The 17,501-nt window shown below is 37.7% G+C and overlaps 1 protein-coding gene across 1 annotated transcript in view; it reads right to left on the bottom strand.

Annotated features, from left to right (window-relative positions):
- Positions 1-3,957: 3,957 nt before the first annotated feature.
- ARIH1 (ariadne RBR E3 ubiquitin protein ligase 1) overlaps positions 3,958-17,501 on the bottom strand; it is a 123,362-nt gene continuing 109,818 nt past the window's right edge. The window contains exons 12-14 of the mRNA XM_023255083.2: positions 16,143-16,403; positions 13,774-13,886; positions 3,958-12,180 (exon numbers count right to left, since the gene is read on the bottom strand). Coding sequence (XP_023110851.1) covers positions 12,096-12,180; positions 13,774-13,886; positions 16,143-16,403 — 459 coding nt within the window. The 3' untranslated portion in view covers positions 3,958-12,095. The remainder of the gene's footprint in view (positions 12,181-13,773; positions 13,887-16,142; positions 16,404-17,501) is intronic.

The following is a 17,501-nucleotide window of genomic DNA, read 5'->3' on the forward strand; positions in this document are numbered from 1 at the left end:
AGGTGAGTAGAGCCTCTCCCAAGTGCAAGATACCCTTTAAAAATGAATGAGCAAGGCAGGAGCACTGAGAAACCCTTCAGAGGCACTCTTGAAGGCTAAGAGTGGGGCAGGGATGCTGAGAGACCCATCCCTGAAGCACTGTGGACATTATTCTTCAAAAGACTAAGGGTAGGGCATGTGTAGGAACTGACAGAAATACCTTCCCATGACCCATCCCAGTGACCAAAAAAACCTGGCAGCTATGTCAGTTTGTCCACAGTTTCCACGGGAAAGGGGAGATCTCTCACATTTCCAAAGATTGATAACTTGGCTGTGAAGCAAAGTTAGATCTCTGCAATTTTGCCAATGCCCCAAACTCAGAGGTTATTGAAGGGAAATTTCTGACTCTGTCTTCAAAACATTTGAAGCTAGTGGTGAACCAAATCAAACTAAAGCCACAATAAAGCCCAGATCTAGGTCAGATATACATTAGATTTACTGAACCACTACTCAAGTAGGCTGAAAGAAAAATAGGCATGCCTCATCTTGAAGGTAAGAATATTTTCTTCAGTTTCTCCTGTTTTTTACACAAAATGTCCAGTATACAATCAAATCAAAGACATGTGCAAAAGCAAGATAATGAGATCTACCATAACAGAAGAAAGGTTCAATAGAAGCAGCACTAGAGACAACCTAGATATTGAATTATCAGGATCTTTAAAAATAACTGTGATTAGGGGCACCTGGTGGCTCAGTCAGTTAGGTGTCCAACTTCGGCTCAGGTCATGATCTCACAGTTTGTGGGTTCAAGCACCACGTCAGGCTCTGTGCTGACAGCTCGAAGCCTGGAGCTTGCTTCAGATTCTGTGTCTCCTTCTCTCTCTCCCCCTCCCCTGCTCATGCTCTGTCTCCCCCTATCTCAAAACTAAATAAACACTAAAACAAAACAAAACAAACAAAAAAAGACCTGTGATTAAAACGCTAAAAAAAAAATCTGATGGGAGCCAAATACTGGAATTAATAGAGTTTTTTAAATAGTTGTGATGAAAATTCTAAAAAAAACAAAAAAAAATCTAGTGGGAATGTGGGCAACATCCATGAAGAAATGGGGGAAATTTTAACAGAAACATGTAACTGTACAAACATAATGAAATGCCAGAAAAGAAAAATACAACATCAGGGGTGCCTGGCTGGCTCATGGAGTATGCAACTCTTGATCTGAGGGTCATGAGTTCAAGCCCCACACTGGGGGTAGAGTTTACTTAAAAAAAAAGTTTATTAAAGAAAGAAAAATATATCAGAAATAAAGAATTCCTTAGATGGAGTTAGCCGGAAAGCATTAGGGAATTTGCTAATGGAAAAGCTAAATGGAAAGTATCCAAACTGAGAACAAAAAGAGAAAAGAATGGGAGGATTATCATCTGAGATCTGTAGGATAATATGAAATCATCTAATATGTATATATATATATGTGTGTGTGTGTGTATATATGTATATATATATACATATATACACACACACACACATATATACACACACACACACACACACACACACACACACACACACACATATATATATATATATATATATATATATATATATGGAGTTCAAGTCCCAGAAGGAGAAAAGAGGCAAGAGAGTATGGAACAAAAGAAATATTTGAAGATAATGGCCAAGAAATATCCAATATTAGTAAAAAACATCAACACAGACCCAAGAGATTCAGTAAACTCCATACAAGGATAAACATACCTACTCAATCTGCTAATGACCAAAGATAAAGAACAGATATAATCATTGAGGGAGGGCAAACCACATTATGCAAAGGTAAAGAAATAAAAATGATGACTTCTGACCAGAAACAAATGAGACCTGAGGACAAATAAATGACTTCTTTAAAGTACTGAAAGAAGAAAGAAAAGGTAAACATAGTATACTATATCCAACTAAAATACCCCTCAAAAATAAAAGTAAAATAAAAATATCCTCTGACAGATAAGTGTTGAGATAATTGATCTCTAGAGAAACTACAATATAAGAAATGCTGAAAGAAGTTCCTCAGACTAAAGAATAGTCTAGAATAACCACACACACACACACACAGTCCATTGATTTTGAACCAAGATGCCAAGCCAACCTAATGGGTGAAGAAAAACCTTTTTAAAAAATGTTGCTGGAACTGGATATCCATGTTGAAATAAACCTCATTTTGAACACAAAAATTAATTTGAGATGGATCATATACCTAAATGTAAAACTCCAAACCATAGATGTAAAGCTTAAAACTACTGAGATGGATCATTGACCATCTGTGATCCATTGCAGACATAAAACCCCAAATGATAAAACTTTTAGAGGAAAATATGTTCTTTGTGACCTGGAGATCATAAAACCATAAAAGAAAAAAATGATAAAGTAGACTTTATCAAAATAAAAATTCCTGCTCATCAGAATATCCCAATAAGAAAGTGGATAACCTTTGTCTACAAACCAAACAAAAAAATCACAGCACATATATCTGTTAAAGGACTTGTATCCAGAATTCACAGAATAAGAATCACAATAAAAAGACAATCCAATTTTTAAAACGGGAAAAGACATGAATGATTTTGCGAAAGATATACAAATGTAAGATAAGCATATGAAAGTGCTCAACATCATTAATTACCAGGGAAATGTAATGCAAATTAAAATCACAGAATTATTTCATACCTACTAAATTGGCTAATAAAAAACACTAACAACAGCAAATGCTGACAAAGGTATGGAGCAACTAGAACTCTCATACATCATTGATGGGAGTACAAAATGGTAAATCACTTTGGAAAACAGGAAGGCAGTTTCTTAAAAAGTTAAATACACACTTACCATATGACTCAGTAAGTTTCTACTCTTAGGCATTTATCCAAGAGAAATGAAAACATGTATCCACAAAACAAAATTTTAAAATTTACATAAGAATATACATAGCAGCCTTATTCATAATTGCCCCAAACTGGAAACAACCTAAAAGTCCATCAATAGGAGAATGAATAAACAAATTGTGGTATATTTATAGAATGAAATACTACTTAGCAATAAATAATGATTTACCAATACATACAACAATGTTGTTGAATCTTTAAAGCACTGTTAAGTGAAAGAAGAAGCCGGATGCAAAAGAATACGTATTATATGATTCCATTTATATAAACTCCAAAAGCAAGCAATATAAACCTTTAATGATAAAAATCAGCAAAAAGTTATTAGAGATGGGAATGGAGATTATTTGAAAGATGCACAAGAGAACTTTCTGGGTTGATGGTAATGTTTTATATCTTCTTTTGGGTTATCACACAGGTGTATACAACTGTCAAAACATCAAACTTAACATGTGTGCATTTTATGATATATTGATTTCTACATATCAATTTAAAACAAAGGTAGTGGAGGATTCCTATTCCAAGATCACCTGTCTCCAAACCTTTACTGACCTATCTGATCTGTTCTCCTCAGTGTCTTTTCAGGGCTAGGCCCTTGATTATAGAATTTATCTTAAAGGACACACAATTGAGTGTCCCAAAGAAATAGCATTTAGAATCTGTGACACAATTTTGTTGAAACAGTAGTTTATTTCCATTGGTTAGTGAGCAACCATTTGACCATCGTAAGGCACTGACTTGTACTAATGTGATTTTAACATGAATAGATGGTACAAGAATTAACCTATTCTATTACAAGCTAGTTAAAAAAAAAAAAAGTAAAAATCAATTCTTCAAAGGCATGTAGAACACTATCACTCTTCATTATGCCCATTCCCTGATATTTGCAGCCATGACCTTTACAATGCTCCAAACCAGTTGCAGGATTTTTAGATACAAACTCATTTCCTATCCAAAGTAGACATCTTTGTTGGCCACTCAGGTCATGCCTCCTTCTTTATTAGAAAACTTTAGTATTTGCTCTAGTAATGTAGAAATGAACCACAAGGCAGGGTCATATGGTAGGAATTTATTAATGAGCAAACAACTTTGTTCATACCAGTAAGACTAGCAAACAGGTTTTAAATGACTTGAGAGCATGTGCAAGAGCTTACAATTTTAGAGCATTCCATCAGAATGTCCACTGCCCCAGTAGGCCCACAAAAGGTGCTCCATGTATGCCATCATTTTATGCTGGACTCCCTCTGAACAAATGATGTGATCTGCAGAAGGAGAGTACACATAGGAGTCTCCCTTGCAAGGACAAGCTGGGAAATTCAATAGGTGGTGTTTTTAGGTTGGTTCCCTCAGGTAATTTAGGATGAAACCCTAACCCTGTGTGTTCGCTCACTCCTCAGGAATCCTACCATGGCCTATTGATTCCAGAGAGCCAACTCCTCACTGCACGATCCCTAGATTCACAATTCTAAGAAATAGCCGTTTAACGTACACTGAAGTGGCTTCCAGAAAACAGCTTTATTATTATACATACAGAAACCAACTTCAGCTATCAGAAGGCAATCTAAAATCTACAAAGCAAGTTTTCAGCCTACAGAGCTCTCTGGAGAATTAACTGTCTACTATACAGAATTAGTTTTATATTCCTATGATCACCTTCAGAATTCCTACCCTGAAAGAAACTTAAATACTCCATGGCAAAAAGCAGGCAGGTTGAAAAGCAAATATTGCTGTTACACAGGTGTCAAATAAGACCCCAAGCCAAGAAATGTTACTTTGTGCACAGGAAACCAAATCATCAGCTCAGAATAGATAACATTGGCCTTCCGAAGAGGGTTTGAAAATATAGTGCTTGCTTTGCAACTCTCAATAAAACACTAGGTTGGCTCTCAAAAGTGAGGGAGAAAAGGCATACTTTGGGTCCTTCTCAGAGTATGAGGTTAATAACAAAATAAACATGTTTTGAGTAGATAATAGCCCAAAATAGCAACTGGTCATTGAGTCTCCAGAGCAATCTAAGACTTGAAATCCCTTAACCAGTCTATGTAATTTTAGCAGGTACTTTTGGCAAGGCTCAGAAGCGACTAGTGTGATGAAATTACAGTGTAGTGGTCAAAATATGCTTCCAGCTCTGCCACCATCTTGGTGATGGTCGGCAATCCATCGAGTCTTTATGTAGAATCAGGATTAAGAGTTTAGGACCAACCAGCAGACCCTTTGTTCACTGCTGGGCCTCCAGTGCCTGGAACAGTGCTTGACACCGTGGGTGTTGACTGAAGGATCCTAGGTTAGAATTTTCTTTCTGCCATATACAAAAGGATTACTTTAGGAAAGTTCCCTGCCTTTTTTGAGCTTCTGTTTTCTTATTTAAAAAATGGGGATGGTAACTATTTCATAGGGTTGTATTTTATTTTTAAAGTACTTTCTACACCTAGCATGGGGCTTGCACTCATGACCCTCAGACCAAGAGTCACATGCTCTACGAACAGAGTCAGCCAGGCTTGTGAGTTTAAAAAGATGGACCTGAAGCAATTAGTAAACACTAAAAAAGTTAGCCATAATGGTCTATTATATACTAATTCCTTACATTTATTTGCAAAAGAAAAAATTCAGGGCATTTTGGTTGTGTTGAAGATGCCTTTTGTGATGTGCAGCTAGCAACCCATCATCTCCCAAGATCTGCCTCCTAATCCACAGGGGTAAGCTCTCAAGAGCCACATTTGTACCAATGATCCTGTTCCATGGTTGTTTGGTTCTGTTTCATGTGTCTGGCACAGTTAATATGTAACACCTGGGGCTACAGGGGAACTGCCTGGAAAAGCAGGAGCTGTTCGAATGACGTGGAGGTACAGAGGATAAACAATGCCAGTTTAGTTCCTGCATCCAATCTCATCCTGCCTTTGGGTGTCTAGGAGATAGCTGATTTTTTTTTTTCCTAAATTAGTACTAGTATCCTTATTATTTATAACTAGGCTTTGTTTTCCAACTAATTTTCTTTGATCCTCATAATATCCCTGTACAACAGACAAAAGAACATGATAGAATGAACACATGGAATTAGACAAGCATGACCCTGCCATAAACTCTGTAATTTTGGGGTTAATTATGTATGAACCTGTTTTCTCATTTATAAGATAGGAATGCCTACTCTGTTTAGGGCTGCTTATAAGATACAGATAACATAAGGCATCTGGCAAGAAGCATTCAACAAGTTATAGCTCCTATTTGTATCCCCATTTTACAAAAGAAAAGCCCGCAGAAAACTATGGCTGAGAAATATTGGTATTTTTTCCCACAATACTACACTGGGACTAAGAAACAGGAAAATCCACTGCTTTAACACCCAAGAATGACATCAACAGTGAGAAGCTTGAGAGTCTAAGGGCTCTGAATTGAACTCTCAGTGGTTAAGTGGAATTGTACATTGACCTGACACAAATAGCTTAATGACAGCTTTGCTTAGAACCACCCAACTACCTTTGCTCAAACCCTACGCTAATCTACTTCCCAGATAGATTTCTCCCCCTTGGGAAGAGAATAAATATACTGCCAATTGATGTGAACATTTTACTCTGCTCATCAGTTCTACAGTTCTTTTGGTTTTGTGAAATGAATTATTTTTTCCAAGGCAGACCAAATACCAGAAAACTGACGAAAAACAAAAATTGGGCTCTTCACGCTAGACTCTTAAAAGGCAGCAATCCACAAAACCCCACTCAGCCATGGCCTCCAGTGTAGCCCTTTCCTGAGCTTGTCAATTTGCCACAAATCCATTGTCCCTTATGACCTGGAGTGCTCACCTATACTCTCTTGCAACCACACAAATGTCTAGACCAACTGTCCCCACCTTGTCTGCAGGTCTCAAACTGTGTTGTACAATCAGCAGGGATGGGGTGGGAATAGGACTTTAAAAACTGACACCCATGATGCAACCCCCAATTAAATCATAATCTCTGGGGTGGGACCTAGGCATTAGGTTTTGTTCTTCTAAAGCTACTTGGTGATTCCAGGATGTCAGATGGTCAGTGGCATCAAGTTGCAACCCAAGATTAACACAAACTGAGAAATAATATGGCCCAAGTGTAATTTTTCTTTGACCTATACTTAAGATTATTGTAAATTACCAACATCTCAAAATTGAGAATTCACATGTGTATTTCACATGCTCCGCTCAGAGCCCACTTAACCCACTGTAATCTTTTATTAAAATATTCACCTGGCTCTTGCAGATACGAGTTCCTTGGGACCCCTTGATTTTTACTGTAATAAAGTTGTGCTTTTGACATTTTCAGAGCTGCTACATATCAATGTGTGATTGATTTATACTAATTGGCTCCTACTCTGAAAATGGCCCTACCTAAACAAGCATATCTATGGCTTAATCATAGTCTAAAAACTCCCTTTCAAATGAATCTCATAGTATTTTTCCCACCCTGCCACTGCCTAGAGAAAGACCAACAGTTGCCTTAAAGATTTAATTCCACAAAAAGCAAAAAATTAAAACTCAGAAGTTGTCTGTTTACTCCTATAATAGCCACTATTTATTTCCAGTTGAGCATTTCCAAGTTAGTGATTTCATCTTGGGTTATTAAGAAGCAAATTCCTTAAAAAGAACCAGAAATACACCAGCTTTATCGCCGAAGAAACCTGACAAAATCTGACAGTCCCATGCTTTTTCCTGTTCCCGAAGTCAAGATTTCCCCATAATGCTCACTACTTATCTTCTTAAAGCTCCATACATCGTCCAGCTCTAAGAGATGCTGAGAACAAATAGATATCAGCTGTTTTGTACATTTTCAGTTGTTATAAAACAAATTCTGTAACAAGTTCCAGTAGACTATCCAAAATTCATTTGAGCAAATAACCAGACCAATAACTGTAAATCCCTTGGCCATTATATCAAACCAAATAAATGCTGAACCATTTACCCTCAACTATCTCATGTGAGTCTTCCCATGAGGATGGTCCTAATCAGCAAGGTGGGAAGGGCTATTTTTTCCTCATGGCTAGTTTCCTTTGATTGGGCAAAACACAGAGCCACATTAGTTGCATACTCTGCCTCAACAAATTAAAGATCAGGAAGAGTACATAACATTCCTCAAACAGGAGCAGTGACAGGCATTCATATGGTCTTTTATGCAGTTTAAAAGCACAATGCCATAGTTAAGAACCACCTTTCCTGGTACTGAATGCTAGGTCATACTGAGACCAAACTAATAAACAAGGAGGTAGTACAATGTTGACTGAGTGACAGAAGAAATTGTGAAATCCTGGGCAAGTTACTTAAATTTTGTCAAGCCTTATTTTCTTTTGTAAAACAGAGCAATTTCTACACCTCTGTAGACAGCAACAGAAGTTAAAGTGCTTTGAAGATAAAGTGATACATGAGCTCTCATTAAGTATAGATCTGAATAAAACCAAATCAAATTGTCCTAAAATTAGGACTTGGCTAGAATTGATCAGTGATGGAGATCTCCGACTTATGGGGACCTTCTTTAAGAAAGCTCTCCCTCCATCCCTACAGGAGATACTAGCTTTTAAGAGTGAACTAAATGGAAGCAATGTGAGGGAGTTTCAATGACTTTTAAAATATTTCATGCTTACAAAACTGACAAACTCTACTGAGCATCTAATATCACTGTTACAACACAAAAAGCAATTTAAATTCAATGTTCAAGACAAAAATTGGAAAGCTTTCAGAAAATGCTCTAAAGGCTTCATTAACCAAGGTAATTGTTGGGGATGGTCTCATTCACAGTTCCCTGCAAAGAAACTGAACCAAATCTCAACATTTTATATTAAGTAGGAACAGTGAATAAGGCACATAAAATAGGTGACTTGGGCCACCAATATGTCTTTTTTTTTTAACTATAAAAATAAACATAAGTAACTAATGGAATAACAAAATAAAAGTTTATTTTATTAGAATTAGGAATGTTCTTTCCCTCTGGGCAACCTGAACAGTCCAGTTACAATGAAAATCTAAGAACAGTTATTTCCACAGCACAGGGTGCTCTATGCACAAAATTACAGGGTTAGGAGCATTTAATCAATTTACCGATCTGATTGTCTCACCAACCCGCCCCCTCCCTTCCCCCAAGTGCTCTATACCGGGATCTGTAGCTAAAAGATTTTGTTACATCAAGTCCTTTTCTCTCTTGTACTAAATTTCAGTTCCTAATCATGGCTGAATCACATTTTACACTGCAGATTCAACCATTTCAAATCAAGTCAGTTGTCTTGGATCTGTTATATATGTGTGTATGTATACACATGTGTATTTAATATATTTATTTAAACACACATAAAACACATACAATCTGGGTTGCAAATTACACAGAATTTAGGGTCTGATGATATTATATGCTACTCAATTTTACCACTGTGTGTATCCTGAGCTTTGGATCAAAATTTTATTGAAAATCATTTAAAGTCCATCTACTGCTCAATGAATTGTTCAAATGAAGCATCATGCACTTTCAAAAGACAATGTTAACTGCCCTCAAGAAGACAAGGAGACCCTGGTGCTTACCGTGAATAGAGCCCTCTGACTAAAAGACTTAGGTAGAAATAGGGAAGCTGTCATTCAATACGGCTTGCCTATCTCAGCTGGGGTCACTGAAGCTACTAACAATGAAAGCAATGAACTCAGGGAATTCTGTCAAACATGGAGATAGCTGTTAAAAGCTTGGAAGTTCAGAAAAGGCCAGTTCACCTTGATCCATACAAATTAGGGAATGCACCCACAACTGCAATACCCTTAGGTAATATGCCAACACTGAAACTAAAAAGCATCTCTAAAAAGCACTGTTCCTCCATGGGTAGGGGCTGATATTATGAAGTGCACACACTGTTTCTGGATACTTGTTGCAAGGGGAGCATGTAAAGAGGATTTATGACACTGAAACCTAGATACTGCAGTTAACTGGTAAGAGTTTTTAAAACACCACACATACACAAAACGTTTTAAGGGAAGCCACATATATCTAGATAGCAACTCTGGCTGCTTTTCAAAGTTACCAGGGAAAGGAACTCATTCAAGCTTTCTATTAAAAAAAAAAAAAAAAGTCTCCTTAGTTTCAATAAATGTATTTTAAGATTGATGCAGTCATTTAAAATAAAGTCAAATGAATGATGGGGGCGGAGGGGAGGAGAAGAGACTGGAAGCAGACACTGAGTTCAGATTTGCACCTGAGGTGGCAAGGGAGGGGAGGATGAGAGGTACGGGTAAAGTTGATCCTAAAGCGACAAGTGGTTTAAGGAAGCAGCATAATATATTCAGCAAACATTCACTGATTTTTGATGGGAAAAGAACAGTTGCAAGTACATCTCATGTAACAACCTTTTTCTAAAAGGAAAAGTAGGGTTGATTCAGCAAAGCCTAACTTAGGCAAAAGGCCAGAGGAAAGTGAACCTACTTCCCAATGGAGTAATAAGATGTACAATGCAAGAGCAGACAAAGCTGCCTCACAAATGGTAAACACTCCCTAGGCGCAAGACATTGAAAGGAAGACAAAGAGGTCACCAAAACTGGTATTTAATATGAAGACCTCTTGATCTAGTTGCCTAATTCACTCTGCACTCCTGTAGAAAACTGACAGATTTAGGGATGCTGACCTGTTGAAAAATACCACAGCCAGAATGGCCTAAACAGGTATATAGTTAATAAAACCACCACCATCCTTTACTTTTAACATAGCTCTTAGTAGAAATTTCATAAAAATGGACATCACAGCTAAAATGCATTATTAATTCTCCTATCTGCTGACAATAGAAAAGAAGCAAACTCATTGATTTCTATTTAAATGCACTAGATGGGAATATTATGTTCTAGGGGTGTTCTCCTTCAAACTGAACCCACAGCAACACACACAAGCAATTTCAGTATCTGCCGTTTTAAATTCACAATCTGAAACTAAGTGAATGGCTATTTATTTATATTTATATTTAAAGCAAAAACATTCTATTTGACACCCTAATGTAAAGAAGGGGTGAGAGAAGAGCCAGAACTAAAATCTTAAAAGGCTCAAAGCAGCAATTAAGGGGGGAAAAAGTTGAAATGTTTCCTCTGGATGTGATAGGGAGCATAGGAAGCCTTCAGGTGTGTGCATGACAGGGGCGCACAAAGGCTTAGGTAGATGGATGAGGCCATGGAAGGGGAGGAGGCTGGGACTGGGTCATTCTTGAAATACAGCAAAAACCTCCCTGTTACAGCCCTTATCAGGCCATGGCATTTAGTCAGAGCTTGACTTCCCTGTCCCTGATCAAGAGCTGGAATTCAAGGCATGAGGCCCCTGGCCAGCAATGGGCATACCAAACGAGAAAGGGCAAAGCAATCTCAGGAAAGGGAAACCAAAGAGCTCATTAGGTCTTCCAGAGGTGCTAAACCAACATACCTTTATCCCAACCCTCAACCCTGGAAAGATAAAGCAAACTGAAAGAAAATGCACAGCAAATAGACATAATCTTGAAGATTTTTAAAGAATAAATATTTTTTGTAATTAAACATTATGCAAACACGTGCCACGCTTGCTTTGTCCATGCATATGCGCTATATACAATTTTGAAAAATACTGTGTTGTCCTCTTGTTTTAAAAGTCATATACAAAGTTTTTTTGTGTTTTTTTGTTTAATTCCTCCTGCTGCCTACCCCCTTCCCCGCCCCAAGAATTTTCTTTACAAGGAACTAATTCACTAATTCACTCATGACCTTGGGGTATGAGAGAGAGAGAGTCAGTCTGTGTGTGTGGGTGTATTTGTATGTGTAAGGGAGGAAGGGGAAGAGGTCCTTTACCAAAGTACAACAAAATGGCTGGTTTGGACATGAAAAGCAGTGTCAAGGAGCTGTTTTAAATTTTAACTGTACTATACTCAGGAAAAAGAAAAAGAAAAAAAAAAGGAGTCAGCTTTGAGAATGAAGCTACGTTACAAGTTAAAGTTGGAGGGCTTTTTAGTGTGTTTGTCACACTTTTGTTGGCGGCCTAGAATACTGTTGTACAATGGTTTATCTACCTTTTTTTATTACAATATAATTTACTTAAACTTTCCGTTAACAAAACAGAATTCTGGTACTATAGACCAGAGGCGTCAGAACAGGCTTAGTGCCTCCTTGTTTGTGTTTGTTTTGTTTTGTTTTAATTGCATGAGCACTCTAGATGGTAAAGTTTTCAGAGTTCATTTTATGCAGGGCCATTCTCAGTCCTCAATGTACTCCCACAGATCTTTTTCATAGCCTTCATGCACATGCTGTAACAAAACCCTTCGTCGACTCTCACAGTATCTGTAATCAAAGAAAAAAAAAATTTGTCAGCCCCCAATAAGAAAGAGGCATTTACTTATTTTTTAAAAATGTTTATTTATTAATAATTCTTAATGTTTATTTATTTTTGAGAGAGAGAGAGAGAGAGAGAGAGAGAGAGAGAGAGAGAGAGCGCGCGCGCACACATGAGCTGGGGAGGAGTAGAAAGAGAGGGAGACACAGAATCTGAAACAGACTCCAGGCTCTGAGCTGTCAGCACAGAGCGCGAAATGGGACTTGAACTCGTGAATCATGAGATCACGACCTGAGCCGAAGCTGGACACCTGACCGACTGAGCCACCCAGGTGCCTCAATTTTACGAATATTTTAAGGTACTCCAGTTTATCCAGAATTGGAACAAGTTTGTTTTGTTTTCTAATAGGCACATTTTCAGGTCTAGGTGTACACAACAAACTGTTTTCTAACTTTAAAAAGGTATTCTCCAAAAGTTGTGAATCCTAGTTTTGGAAATTAATTTCAGAGTAATAGAATGTTAGAAATTCCTAAGGGCTTTAGAAATAATTCGATTCAACCCTGTCACTGTACAGATAAGTAACAGTTTCAGAAAGAAGAAATTTCAAGGGTTACTGATTCACATCTGTAAAATCTTTGTTAACTGTAAAAATGACTGTTAACACAATGTAGTAGCTAAAGATGACTAAGGGAAGTAAAAATATTACTTGCACCTAAGTCTTCCAAATGCCCAAAGGTTTCTGCTACTATTAAAAAGGTATCTGTCAGGAAACAACTTAGGGGGAAATAGCTCCATGTTAAGAAAGCAAACATTTGCACCTTTAGCTTGAAAGGCAGCATATTTTGAAATATCACCTACCCCTGGAAAAAGTAAACCTCTCTTTAGAAAAAAAAACAAACCTTGGGGCGCCTGGGTGGCTCAGCCGGTTGAGTTTCCTACTTCAGCTCAGGTCACGATCTCACAGTTCATGAGTTAGAGCCCCACATTGGGTTCTCTGCTGTCAGCGCAGAGCCTGCCTGCTTCAGATCCTCTGTCTCCCTCCCTCTCTGCTCCTCCCCTGCTCATGCTCTCACTCTCAAAAATGAATGAATGAATGAATGAGAGAGAGAGAGCGAGAAAGAGAGAGAGAGAGAGAGAGAAGGAAGGGGGTGGAGGGAGGGAGGGAGGAAGGAAGGGAGGAAGAAAGAAAGGAAGGAAGGAAAGGAGAAAAATAAAATCTAATAAAAACTCTAAAAAAAGTCTGGGTAGCTCACCTGTCAATAGCCATGATCCCCAGGATCCCCAGGCTAGAACCAGCACCCGAATCTCACCCCTCATCCTAACAACCACTTGCCCCTTTTTAGGTTTTCTTCCTTACAATGCAGCAACTAAGTAGATAAAGCTGAATGGAAGCAGAATCAGCCAGTGTGATAAATGTTTGACTAACACTACTGCCTACAATTTGTTCCCCAAAGACAGAAGCAATCTGTGGGAAACATGGCAGCAGCTGAGTTACTGGATATGCTAAACCCAAGTTTCACTATCATCTAACTTCTCCACTAAAGCACACCAGACCACCACAGGCAGAAACTTTTGCTTAACAACTGTTAAAGAAGTCTCACCTGTACTTATCTTGTACTTTCTGCTTTATATCCTGCAGAGAATCTTGGGAAATATCTCTTTCGAGGTAGCCCGAAAGCACCTCTGTGGCATTCTCTAGATCTGCTTGGTTATTCTGCAAGAGAGGAGGAAGAATACATAGTAAATTCGGGCTTAGAAGACAGATGAAACATAAGCCTTCATGGCTGCTTCCTTGCCTATCGACTGTTCTCAACATTGATTTTGTAATTTTCATAGATGGTTTCTGCACCTGTAAAGTTCCTTATCACTTTCCCCTCTAACAACTTGTACTCTCTTTTCCAGGACAGTTTTTTATATATTAAAATAACCAAAGATGTACCCATTACCTCTGGAAGAAAATGAAGAACAAAGCCCTGAAAAGGACTCAAGAAGTCTTTTGGAATATTCTAGTTCTGCAAACTGCTATTGGCTAAAACTCAAAAAAAAAAAAAAAAAAAAAAAAAAAAAAAAAGGAAAGCTTGACAAAAAATATAAACCCATTCTTGTTTACAACTGGCTTCACCTACTTCGTATAAGAGAACGCATGGAAAATTAATATTGTTAACCTTTACTACTATGGCTAGTTCTGTACATGTAACCAATTTCATTTTGTTTCTTATAAAACTAAACTATAATAAACATACAGTGTCACATTAGTTTCAGGTGTACAATACAATGATTCAGCAATTCTGTACATGACTCAGAGCTCATCATAATAAGTCACCATCTGTCACCAAAAAATGTTAATACCATCTTACTGACTATATTCCCTCTGCTATACTTTTCATCTCTGAGATTTACTTACTATTTAGTGGAAGTTTGTACCTCTTAACCCCCTTATCCACTTCATTCATCCTTCCATCTACCTCTCCCCTCTGGCAACCACCAGTTTGTTTTCTGTATTTAAGAGTGTTTTTTTGTCTCTGTTTTCGTTTGATCATTTGTTTTGTTTCTTAAATTCCACATAGGAGTGAAATCATATGGTATTTTTTGTCTTCTCTGACTTAATTTACTTAGAATTATACTCTCTAGGTCCATCCATATTGAATGAATGGCAAGATCTCATTCTTTTTTATTATGCATCAATTTTAAATGATCAGCTCTACTTGAAAAACATTTACTGCTAAAAGACCACTTTCATCACTTTTCCACCAAAGGTAACCACCATATTAACTTCTAATACCATACATTAGTCTTGCCTGACTTAAAACTTGTAATATCCTTGAAAAGTATTATCTCTATTTTAAAATAAAGATATAGATGACATTAAGTAATCTGCTCCAAGTCAAGAGAGCTAAAAAGTGGTTGAGTCCAATTTCAAATTCAGGCTGACTTTAAAGCCTCCACACTTAATTGCTAGCTGGCTAAACCACATCAATTTGAATGCAGTTTAGGACAAGAAGTCTAAACTTCTGAGCAAATAAGGAACCTTTATTATTTTTTTCTTTTTCTAATTTTTAAATTCTAGTTAGTTAACATATAGTGTAATATTGGTTTCAGGAAGAGAATTCAGTGATTCATCACTTATATATAACACCCAGTGATCATCATAACAAGTACCCTCCTTAATATCCATCACCCATTTGCTCCCCCCACCCACCCACCTCCTTCCATCAATCCATAGTTTGTTCTCTGTCGTTAAGAGTCTCTTTTGGTTTGTTTTCCTCTCTTTTTTCCCTTCCCATATGTTCATCTGTTTTGTTTCTCACATTCCACATGAGTGAAATCATGTAGCATTTGTCTTTCTCTGATTGACTTATTTTGCTTAGCATAATACACTCTACAGCTCCATCCATGTCATTCCAAATGGCAAGATTTCATTCTTTTTGATGGCTGAGTAATATTTCACTGTGTGTGTACACTACATCTTCTTTATCCATTCATCAGTCGATGGACATTTGGGGTCTTTCCACAGTTTGGCTATTGTTGATAATGCTGCTATAAACATTGGGGTGCATGTACCCCTATGAACCTGTATTTTTTTTTTATTTATCCTTTGGGTAAAAACCTAGTAGTGCAATTGCTGGATCACAGGGTAGTTCTATTTTAACTTTTTGAGGAACCTCCATACTGTTTTCCAGAGTGGCTGCACCAGTTTGCATTCGCAAACAATGTAAGAGGGTTTCCCTTTCTCTGCATCCTGGCCAACATCTGTCGTTTCCCGTGTTGTTAATTTTAGTCATTCTGACAGGTGAAAGGTGGTATCTCATTGTGGTTTCGATTTATGTTTCTCTGATGATGAGTGATGACGAGCATCTTTTCATGTGCCTGTTAGCCCAGATAGGAAACTTTAAAACTCTACATATCTATGGCAGACCAAGTAGTCCTGTGACACAGCTGGGGTTTTTCCCCACTCAGTAACTATTCCTACCTCAAAGATAATGGACTGGTTATTCTTTTTGAGGTAGAAAGCGAAGACATAAGTGTACATGAGTGTGGCACGACACTGGCAGAGGACATCAACTGCCTTCTTCAGGAACTGCACCTCAATCCAGGACATGTTGTGCTGTTGCATCTCCTCCATTTTCTGCTTCACCTGAGCATATAGTTTGTGCTCAAAGCGTAGACTCTGCATGTGGTTCATATAGCGATTACAGTAGAACAGGTACCTCTGCAGGGCTGCCCTAGATCGCTGTCCCATTAAGAAAAATTAAGGAAACGTAATTGCAACAAACGTATCAAACATACACAAAAGCTCGTATCATATTTACTGATGAAACAGTATAGGAATTTAGGCTAAAATCAGGAACAAACAGACATCTCTTGCTACCTTTTGTTATTTAATACTGCTATGAATGTCCTCCAGCCACACTTCCCAATATGGTAGCCACTGGCCACGGGCGGCTATTTAAATTAAAATAAAAAATTTAGGGGCGCCTGGGTGGCTCAGTGGGTTAAGCGGCCAACTTCGGCTCAGGTCATGATCCCGCAGTCCGTGAGTTCGAGCCCCGCATCGGGCTCTGTGCTGACAGCTCAGAGCCTGGAGCCTGTTTCGGATTCTGTGTCTCCCTCTCTCTGACCCTCCCCTGTTCATGCTCTCTCTCTCCCTGTCTCAAAAAAAGTTAAAAAAATTTATAAAAAAAAATAAAAAATTTAGTTTCCCTGTGCTCAGCGGCTACCAAACTGGACAGTGGTGATAAAGAACATTTCCATCATAGGAAGTTCTACTATTCTGCAGTATGCAATAAGTAAACAAGAAGCATCAAAATTTCAAAGTAGAAAACAACAGAGAGGCAACCAGACATCATACAACTCTTCATATAATACAAAAGAAAATATCCAGCATCATCAGGTAGGTGCCCCCACCTCACTCCTCAACTGAATCTAAATTCAAGTTATCTAGAATTAACCACCAGTTTCAGGAAATACAGGAATAAAAGAACCTATTAATAGTTAACCTATTAAATGATATCAGGGAGTTACAATCAGCAAAATCCAGAATGTGAAAATTTTTACAGGACAAAAATGGCTTTGTTTCCTCAACAAATAAATAGTAATGGGCAGGGAGGGGGGCAGGGGTGAAGAAGAAGGAATGAAATACACAGAGATTAGACAATACTCAAAAGATATCAATCAAATCCAAGTTGGGAACCTATATGGATCCTGATCTGAACTATAAAAGAAAATTTATGAGATAAATAAAGACATGTGAACACTGGATAGTTAATAATATTTAAAAAGTAGTGCTTTAAAAAACATATAATAAATATATATACAAACACAATAATGG

The sequence above is a fragment of the Felis catus genome, chromosome B3 (assembly GCF_018350175.1).
Source record: "Felis catus isolate Fca126 chromosome B3, F.catus_Fca126_mat1.0, whole genome shotgun sequence".
Classification (NCBI taxonomy): Eukaryota; Metazoa; Chordata; class Mammalia; order Carnivora; family Felidae; genus Felis; species Felis catus.